General features: G+C 44.9%; 1 protein-coding gene across 1 annotated transcript; it reads left to right on the forward strand.

Annotated features, from left to right (window-relative positions):
• Positions 1-233: 233 nt before the first annotated feature.
• Positions 234-795, forward strand: LOC116989811 (histone H2B-like). Its single transcript, XM_033047396.1, has one exon. It carries the CDS (start codon positions 259-261, stop codon positions 697-699), a length of 441 nt encoding a protein of 146 aa, XP_032903287.1. The 5' UTR covers positions 234-258; the 3' UTR covers positions 700-795.
• The last annotated feature ends 9769 nt before the right edge of the window (positions 796-10564 follow it).

A 10564-nucleotide genomic window follows, 5' to 3' on the forward strand; every position in this document is an offset into this window, starting at 1 on the left:
TGTACCTCGATGCACGTGGCAATAAATAAAATTCAAACTTGCCGCCTCTGTGACTTTGGTCAGGGCCGGGGGGGTGGGAGTGGTAGGGAAGCCATCGCCTGCTGCGATTGGTGCACCCGTGCAAGGAGTCAGTCAATAGGAATCGGCGTTCTCTGATCCCTCATTTGCATACCGCTGCCTATATCAGGGAGGCCGCGGGGGGCGGGAGGGGCACTCGCCGGGTGGCTGCTCCTGGTACCGGTGCTTGGAGGCTTCGCGATGCCGACCGTGGTTGCAGCCGCCGCCGCCGCCGCCGCCGCCGCCACCGGTGGTGCCTCCTCAGCGGCGAGCGCCAAGGGCGCCGTCTCCAAGAAGGGGTCGAAGAAGACGGCCATGAAGATGGGCCGCAAGGGCGACAAGAAGCACAGGAAGGCCAGGAAGGAGAGCTACAGCGCCTACATCTACAAGGTGCTGAAGCAGGTGCACCCGGACACGGGCATCTCCTCCAAGGCCATGAGCGTCAGCAACTCCTTCGTCAACGACATCTTCGAACGCATCGCCTCCGAGGCCTCCCGCCTGGTGCACTACACCCGCCGCCAGACCATCTCGTCCCGGGAGATCCAGAGCGCCGTCCGCCTGCTGCTGCCCGGGGAACTGGCCAAACACGCCGTGTCGGAGGGGACGAAAGCGGTCACCAAATACACCAACTCCTCCAAGTAGATACTTTCTCCCCCCCTCTCTCTCTCTCCACCAAAAGCTGCGACGAGACCGTCAAACGGCTCTTTTCAGAGCCACTTAAACTTTTTAGACTGGGCTATAATAATAATAATAATAATTTCTTTATATAGCACATTTTTAGTCAACTTGCATTGACCCCAAAGTGCTTCACACAATTACTTCCATACAGACAGGCAAAGGTGGGTGAAGTGTCTTGCCCAAGGACACAACGACAGTATGCACTCCAAGCGGGGTTCGAACCAGCTACCTTCCGGTTGCCAGCCGAACACTTAGCCTATTGTGCCATCTGTCGTCCTTTAGATCTATTGGTGGCAAAAAAACAGGAAAGTAGATTATTATCTGAATGGTGGCCGTCTCTAAACCCCTCTGGGACCCTCTGAACACCTCTAAACCCCGTCTACCCCCCCCCCACCCTATTTCCCTCTACAACACTTCTAAACCTATCTGAAGCCTCTCAACATCTCTAAACCGTTTAAACAGGAGGCTGCAAGGTGACTTGGATAGGCTGGGTGAGTGGGCAAATGCATGGCAGATGCAGTATAATGTGGATAAATGTGAGGTTACCCACTTTGGTGGCAAAAACAGGAAAGTAGACTTTTATCTGAATGGTGGCCGATTAGGCAAAGGGGGAGATGCAGCGATACCTGGGTGTCATGGTACACCAGTCATTGAAAGTAGGCATGCAGGTGCAGCAGGCAGTGAAGAAAGCGAATGGTGTGTTAGCATTCATAGCAAAAGGATTTGAGTATAGGAGCAGGGAGGTTCTACTGCAGTTGTACAGGGTCTTGGTGAGACCACACCTGGAGTATTGCGTACAGTTTTAGAAACATAGAAATTAGGTGCAGGAGTAGGCCACTCGGCCCTTCGAGCCTGCACCGCCATTCAATATGATCATGGCTGATCATCCAACTCAGTATCCCGTACCTGCCTTCTCTCCATACCCTCTGATCCCCTTAGCCACAAGGGCCACATCTAACTCCCTCTTAAATATAGCCAATGAACTGGCCTCGACTACCCTCTGTGGCAGAGAGTTCCAGAGATTCACCACTCTCTGTGTGAAAAAGTTTCTTCTCATCTCGGTTTTAAAGGATTTCCCCCTTATCCTTAAGCTGTGACCCCTTGTCCTGGACTTCCCCAACATCGGGAGCAATCTTCCTGCATCTAGCCTGTCCAACCCCTTAAGAATTTTGTAAGTTTCTATAAGATCCCCTCTCAATCTCCTAAATTCTAGAGAGTATAAACCAAGTCTATCCAGTCTTTCTTCATAAGACAGTCCTGACATCCCAGTAATCAGTCTGGTGAACCTTCTCTGCACTCCCTCTATGGCAATAATGTCCTTCCTCAGATTTGGAGACCAAAACTGTACGCAATACTCCAGGTGTGTCCTGGTACACCAGTCATTGAAAGTAGGCATGCAGGTGCAGCAGGCAGTGAAGAAGGCGAATGGTATGTTAGCATTCATAGCAAAAGGATTTGAGTATAGGAGCAGGGAGGTTCTACTGCAGTTGTACAGGGTCTTGGTGAGACCACACCTGGAGTATTGCGTACAGTTTTGGTCTCCAAATCTGAGGAAGGACATTATTGCCATAGAGGGAGTGCAGAGAAGGTTCACCAGACTGATTCCTGGGATGTCAGGACTGTCTTATGAAGAAAGACTGGATAGACTCGGTTTATACTCTCTAGAATTTAGGAGATTGAGAGGGGATCTTATAGAAACTTACAACATTCTTAAGGGGTTGGACAGGCTAGATGCAGGAAGATTGCTCCCGATGTTGGGGAAGTCCAGAACAAGGGGTCACAGTTTAAGGATAAGGGGGAAATCTTTTAGGACCGAGATGAGGAAAACTTTTTTCACACAGAGAGTGGTGAGTCTCTGGAATTCTCTGCCACAGAAGGTAGTTGAGGCCAGTTCATTGGCTATATTTAAGAGTGAGTTAGATGTGGCCCTTGTGGCTAAAGGGATCAGGGGGTATGGAGAGAAGGCGGGTACAGGATACTGAGTTGGATGATCAGCCATGATCATATTGAATGGCGGTGCAGGCTCGAAGGGCCGAATGGCCTACTCCTGCACCTATTTTCTATGTTTCTATTTGCAGCCGTCAATCGAATTGGATACATGTGATACTTTTATCCATTGGATACATGATGCAAATGAAAACTAAAATATTTAACATTGCAAAATGGTGGAGACAGGATTGAATCAAATTCAAATTGGATGAATTTCAATCTAAATTCAAAATCTGAATTTAAATGGACTATTATTATATTATATGATACAAATGAAAACCAAAATATTTAACATTGCAAAATGGTGGAGACAGGATTGAATCAAATTCAAATTGGCTGAATTTCAATCTAAATTCAAAATCTGAATTTAAATGGACTATTTTGTCTTGGTATTGCTTTTGCAACACTTAAAATAAACCCTACCCAATGAAAAATATACCCAGAGATTTTGAATGATGTATTGGTATCTTTGGTATTGATTTAGAAGCATCATAGTTGTAATAAAATTAAAAAATCTGGGCGGGACAGTGGCTGAGTTGCTGCCTCACAATAGACAATGGACAACAGACAATGGGTGCAGGAGTAGGCCGTTCGGCCCTTCGAGCCAGCACCGCCATTCAATGTGATCATGGCTGATCATCCCCAATCAGTACCCCGTTCCTGCCTTCTCCCCATATCCCCTGACTCTGCTATCTTTAAGAGCCCTATCTAGCTCTCTCTTGAAAGTATCCAGAGAACCGGCCTCCACCGCCCTCTGAGGCAGAGAATTCCACAGACTCACAACTCTGTGGGAAAAAATGTTTCCTCGTATCCGTTCTAAATGGCTTACCCCATATTCTTAAACTGTGGCCCCTGGTTCTGGACTCCCCCAATATCAGGAACATGTTTCCTGCCTCTAGCGTGTCCAAACCCTTAATAATCTTATATGTTTCAATAAGATATCCTCTCATCCTTCTAAACTCCAGAGTGTACAAGCCCAAGGTCACAGCGCTAATCCCCGGGTTCGTCCCTTACTACGGATGCTGTCTGTACGGAGTTTGTACGTTCTCCCTGTGACTGCGTGGGTTTTCTCCGGGTGCTCCGGTTTCCTCCCACACTCCACAAAGACGTACGTGTTTATAGGTTAATTGGCTTCTGTAACGTGTAAAATAGCCCCCACTGTAGGAAAGTGCTATTTGTATGGGGTGATCATCGGTCAATGTGGATGTGGTGGGCCTGTTACCACGCCGAATCTCTAAAGTCTAAAGAGTGGATGAGAAAGTGGGATAACACAGAACTAGTGTGAACAGGTGTAGACAAAAATGCTGGAGAAACTCAGCGGGTGAGGCAGCCTCTAGGGAGCGAAGGAATAGGTGACGTTTCGGGTCGAGACCCTTCTTCAGACTGATGTGGGGGCGGGGGGGGGGGGCAGCGGGAAGAAGACTTTTGTAAACGGGTAATCGATGATCGACAGGGACACAGTGGTCTAAAAGCCTGTGTTCATGCAGTATCTTTCAATCAATTAGAAAGAAACACTTCGTCTCTCAATGTTTGGTAGAATTAATGCTATAAAAATGATCTTTCTCCCGCAATTATTGTACCTCTTTCAATCAATCCCGATATATCTTCCTTAAAGTTGATTCCTTTGTCACAAGTTTTATTTGGGATTATAAGAAACATAGAATAAGTAAAAAAACATTTATGTAAATCCAAGACGAATGGAGGATTAGCTTTACCAAATTTTTTGTTTTACTTCTGGGCAGTTAATATTAAAAATATGAACTTCTGGTTGGAAGATATAGACCAGCAACCAGACTGGTTAAATATTGAAAAGGAAGATTGTTTGACTTTTGAAATTGGCTCGATTCTGTTAGCTCCCACAAAACTGAATAAAAAAACCTATAATGAAAACCCTATAATATATAGTGGAATACGATTAAAAAATAAATTGGAAACCCCGCTGTTAGGGACACCTGCAACAGATGTAATCAATCTCCTGCCAACCATAGCCATATGTTTTGGTCTTGCCCTAAGCTAGCAGCCTTTTGGAGGAGTGCTTTCGACTTGATAAGCAGAGCCTACGGCCAGACTATTCCTCCAAACCTACTGTCAGCCATTTTCGGTACCACTCCCAACACCAACCTCTCTGTTGCGGTGAAACGGGTCCTAGATTTTACAACCTTGTTAGCCCGGAGACTGATCTTGCTTAACTGGAGGCTCACCTGTCCCCCGACACACGCCCGCTGGATTAAGGAGGTGCTTTACAACTTAAAGCTTGAAAAACTTAGGTTCTCTCTCAAAGGCTCTACCAAGACATTCCTAGATACATGGAACCCTTTCTTGGAACTTGTTAACTCTCTCAACTTGTCCCCGGACTCGGAAGAGGACTGAGTGCTCTCCACCATTGTGCTGCTCTACTGCAGCTGCTCTCCCCTTAACCCCCCCCCCCCCCCTCCCCACACTTATATATTTAATTACTTACTTATTTACTGTTATTAGTGACACCCCTTTTTTCTTCTTTTTTTTTTTTTTAGTACTTTTTGTTTCGTTTATCTTACCATATTTGTGTGGATGTGTATGTATGTGAGTGTTGTTTGTCTCCGTTTGGTTCCGACCTGATTCGGGTGGGTTGAAGGTGGGTAAGGGTAAGGGCTTTGAGGGTCGCTTACATACTGTTGCACAATTATGCCTTGACTGTCACTGTCTGTTATCATTGTATGTATGCAAATTGCTGTGAAATTCAAATAAAAAGATTTAAATTTTTTTTTTAAATAATAAAATAAAATAAATTGGATAATTTATCACTCTTTATTCCAATTGTAAATAACCCTTCATTTAAACCCTCTGTGTTGGATAAAAGTTTTACACAATGGAAAAATTATGGAATTAAAAAGGTGGGACATCTTTATAGGAAAGATGTCTTTCATTTCAGGAGTTACAACAGAATTATGGACTACACTCAAATAACTTTTTCAGATATTTACAACTTAGAGATTATGTCTACAACATATACATCAATGTTCCTTAAATGACAGACATTCTTTAATACAATTTAAAGTTACATAGACTGCATTATTCAAAAACAAAATTAAATAAATCCCGATTCAAAACTAATTATATTAGGAATATCAGAACAAAGCCTAAAACTCACAACAAGCCAAAGAAAGTTTCTTGACTACAGTATAATAACTGGGGGAAAATTAATATTAAAATTTTGGAAAAATCCAACAATTAAAATGTGGATTATGGAGATGTCGGAGACCTTACATTTGGAAAGAACTAGACTTGTCTTAATTGACAAACCAGAATTATTTGCTGGAATATGGTCTCCATTTATTGACTTTTTGAAAGGGTAAATTGGTCCCGCACGGAAGCCTGACTGAAACTTGAATCCAGGATTAGATGAATAGTTATGTTATATAATCTACGGACCTATGTCCAAAGTTGTATTATTGGTCATTTATTCTATTCATTTTTAATCGTTTTTTATTCTCTTCTTTCTCACTATCTATATAAAAAAAATAAACAAATAGAAGCAGAGTTAATATATAATTAATAAATGAGGACCCCTCTTACTTTGATAGCTGGAATCTCATCTATTAACAATATGTAATTGATATATTAAATGTGTTTTGATTATGATACGTACATGCTTCTAATAAAAATATTATTAACAAAAAAGAAAGACTTCTCAGCGTTTATTCGGCAGAGTGAACAGACTCCAGGAATATAGCAGGATGTCCAGAAATACCCTGTAATCTCTGCTCGCTGCTGATATTCTCCCGGGGGGGGGGGGGGTTCTTGAAGAAAGTTTCGCACTTGGGATTTTTCTGGCAAGATTTTCATCTGGGTTAATTGCCCTCTAATTAAAGGGCCCTGTCCCACTGTACGAGGTAATTCAAGAGTTCCCCCATAGTTTTCCCCGATTCGAACTCGGAGAAGGTCCGTAGCGGGTCCGTAGGAGTTTGTGGATGTCTCGTAGCGGCTCGTACGAGTAAAGAGTAACAATTTTTTCACAAGTGTTTTTATACATGTGAAAAAAATTTGCATAGTGTTGAAAAAACTTCACGAGTTTACTGGATTTCCCGAGTACCTACTTGTTAGCATTACGAGCCACTACGAGATATCCACAAACTCCCACGGACCCGCTACAGACATTCTCCGAGTTCGAATCAGGGTGAAAACTCGGGAGAACTCTTGAATTACCTCGTACAGTGGGACAGGCCCTTAAGACAGTTTTGGGTTGAGACCTTTCTTCAGACTCCTGAACTGACAAATGCCTCCAGAGATGCTGCCTGTCCTGTTGAGTTTCTCTGGCCATTTATGTCTGTCTTTAGCGCGAATGGGTGATCGATGATCGACATGGTCTCGATAGGCCGAAGGGCCTGTTTCAACACAGTATCTAAAAAAAATGTGACATGAAGCATTCACTCTTGCTTACGTTATTTCTTTGTGTTGTTAACTTTAAGCCATCTTCCCGTCTTAATACAGTCCAAATACCTCTTGATTAGTAATGCCGTCAAAGGTTAATGGGGAAAGGCAGGAGAATGGGGCTGAAGAGGGAAAGATAGATCAGTCGTGATTGAATGATGTAACAGATTTGCTGGGCTGAATGGCTTAATTCTGCTCCTTTGACTTAAGGGGTACGGGGAAGATTTACGAGGATGTTGCTAGGATTAGAGGATCTGAGCTAGCGGGAGAGATTGAGCAGGCTGGGACTCTTATTCCTTGGAGAGCAGGAGGATGAGGGGTGATCTTATAGAGGTGTACAAAATCATAGATCGGATAGATGCACAGAGTTTCTTGCCCAGAGCTGGGTAATCGAGGACCAGAGGACATAGGTTCAAGATGAAGGTAGACACAAAATGCTGGAGTAACTCATTGGAACAGGCAGCATCTCTGGAGAGAGGGAATGGGTGACGTTTCAGGTCGAGACCATTCTTCAGATTTAAGGTGAACAGGAAAACATTTAATAGGAAACTGAGGGGTAACATTTTCCACACAAAGGGCGGCGGGTGTATGGAACGAGCTGCCTGAGGAGGTAGTTGAGGCTGGGACTATCCCAACATTTGCGAAACAGTTAAACAGGTACATGCTACAATAGACTATTATTATTATTATCATCATCATTGCACTACTGTTCAAGAACAGCTTCTTCCCCACAGCCACCAGGCTACTAAATAAGACATCAAACAAGCTCTGAACAACAACAGCCTATTGCACTTTATCTGGTTATTTATTGTATATATATATGGTCTATGGTATATAGACACACTGATCTATTATCTCCTGTTCTGTATTATGTTTACATATTGTGTTGTGCTGCAGCAAACAAGAATTTCATTGTCCTATCTGGGACACATGACAATAAAGCTCTTGACTCGACTATTGCTTGTTTTTTGAGTATGAGCGTATGTGTATGTATATATACATATATGTGTGTACTTGTGCGTATGTGTGTGTGTATATATACACACTGAACAATTGAGTCTGAAGAAGGGTTTTGGCCCGAAACATTGCCTATTTCCTTTGCTCCATAGATGCTGCCTCACCCGCTGAGTTTCTCCAGCACTTTTGTCCACACAGAACATTTTTTTCTCTCTCTTTCATCATATTGTTTACAGCGTACTCTGTTTACATATTCCGTCATGCTGCAGCAAGTAAGAATTTCATCGTTCTATCTGGGGCACATGACACAAAAACACTCTTGACTCAAGACGGATAGGCCGGGTTTGGAGGGATATGGGCCAAGCGCAGGCAGGTGGAGCTAGTGTGGCTGGGACATGTTGGCAGGTGTCAAGTCAAGTCACTTTTATTTCTATAGCACATTTAAAAAACAACTCTCGTTGACCAAAGTGCTTTACATTGGTGGAGGTACTAACGTTATACAACATTGGTTCATAGATTAAGTACATACATAAATACATACATACAGCCCTCCCTCAGAGGACGCCAAGAAAGGCTTGAGAGTAAAGATGAGTTTTAAGTCTCGACTTAAAGGAGTCGATGGAGTGGGCAGTTCTGATGGGAAGGGGGATGCTGTTCCACAGTCTAGGAGCTGCAACCGCAAAACATAGCAACATAGAAATTAGGTGCAGGAGTAGGCCATTCGGCCCTTCGAGCCAGCACCGTCATTCAATATGATCATGGCTGATCATCCAACTCAGGGTCGCCCCTGAGCTTATGCCTAGACCGCTTATTTTGGGGGGGCAAATTAAACTCACAACAGCGCCAATTACTTTAAAATGAACTAAAAATTACAGTTACAATTTAGTTTATTGTCATTTGAACCTCAGGTGAAGTTCAAACGAAGTATATACATACACATACGCACATACTCAAAAAACAAGCAATAGTCGAGTCAAGAGTTTTATTGTCATGTGTCCCAGATAGGACAATGACACTCTTGCTTGCTGCAGCACAACACAATATGTAAACATAATTGGGATGTTCAGTAACCCCAAGACGGCCGATCTGAGGGGCCGGGAGGTGGTGTGGTGGGTAAGCAGAGTTTTGATGTAGGGTGGGGGCAAACCCATTAAGGGCTTTGTGGACATAAAGGAGGATCTTGAAGTTCATTCGGAACCGCACAGGGAGCCAGTGGAGAGAGGCCAGGATCGGGGTGATGTGGTCCCTTTTTCGGGTGCCCGTCAGGAGTCTCGCTGCGGCGTTTTGGACCAGTTGCAGGGGGGGGGGGGAATTAAACCGTCAAAACCACGCCAAGATTTGAATTACTTTAAAATGAACTCAAAATTACAATTACAATTTAGTCACGGAGCGCGGCCTTGCATCACCCGGCGCGGCTTTAATGGCCGCGGGACAATTGCCATCGCCCGCCGGGGGCTTTGACTTTGACTCTGACATCGGGAGGGGAATGGGGAGTGCAGGGGAGAGATAAGTCTTTGCCTTCCATCACAGCGAGGAGGAGATGCGCTGTGATGGATGTCTGTGTAAAATTGTGTTGTGTCTTGGTTCTTTCTTGTGTGTATGACTGGGTTGCCTGGGATTCAGCAACTAAGTTACAGAGAAAGGTTGAACAAGTTAGGGCTTTATTCTTTGGAGCGCAGAAGGTTAAGGGGGGACTTGATAGAGGTCTTTAAAATGATGAGAGGGATAGACAGAGTTGACGTGGATGAGCTTTTCCCACTGAGAGTAGGGAAGATTCAAACAAGGGGACATGACTTGAGAATTAAGGGACAGAAGTTTAGGGGTAACATGAGGGGGAACTTCTTTACTCAGAGAGTGGTGGCTGTGTGGAATGAGCTTCCAGTGAAGGTGGTGGAGGCAGGTTCGTTTTTATCATTTAAAAATAAATTGGATAGTTATATGGACGGGAAAGGAATGGAGGGTTATGGTCTGAGCGCAGGTGTATGCAGTGCCGGATTTAGATGAAGAGGGGCCCTAAGCTGTTCCACTTGTGAGGCCCCCAACGACCGGACAGCCATGGCGGCCAAATCTCCCACAATTCAAAGCGAGGGAGAAAGTGCCCAGCGCCGACCAGTTGCCGTTGCATGCGCAGGGCGGCCGATGATGTGCTGGCCGTGGTTGTGCGCATGTGCAAGGCGGCCTGCCATGCCGGCGGATGAGGAGCGAGCGGAGCCCGGCGGCCCGGACACGGATAGCGGGGGGAGATGGAGAGAGAGAGATAGAGAGGGGGGCCACCCAGAGTTGAACGGTAGGTGTTCTGCCTTGGCCGGAGGCCCCCCTAGACCTCGAGGCCCATCAATTTTTTCGGGGGGCCCCTAGAAAGTGGGGGCCCTAAGCTATAGCTTGTTTAGGTTATACGTAAATCTGGCACTGGGTGTATGGGACTAGGGGAGAATACGTGTTCGGCACGGACTAGAAGGGTCGAGATGGCCTG

This window comes from Amblyraja radiata, chromosome 30, assembly GCF_010909765.2.
Source record: "Amblyraja radiata isolate CabotCenter1 chromosome 30, sAmbRad1.1.pri, whole genome shotgun sequence".
Classification (NCBI taxonomy): Eukaryota; Metazoa; Chordata; class Chondrichthyes; order Rajiformes; family Rajidae; genus Amblyraja; species Amblyraja radiata.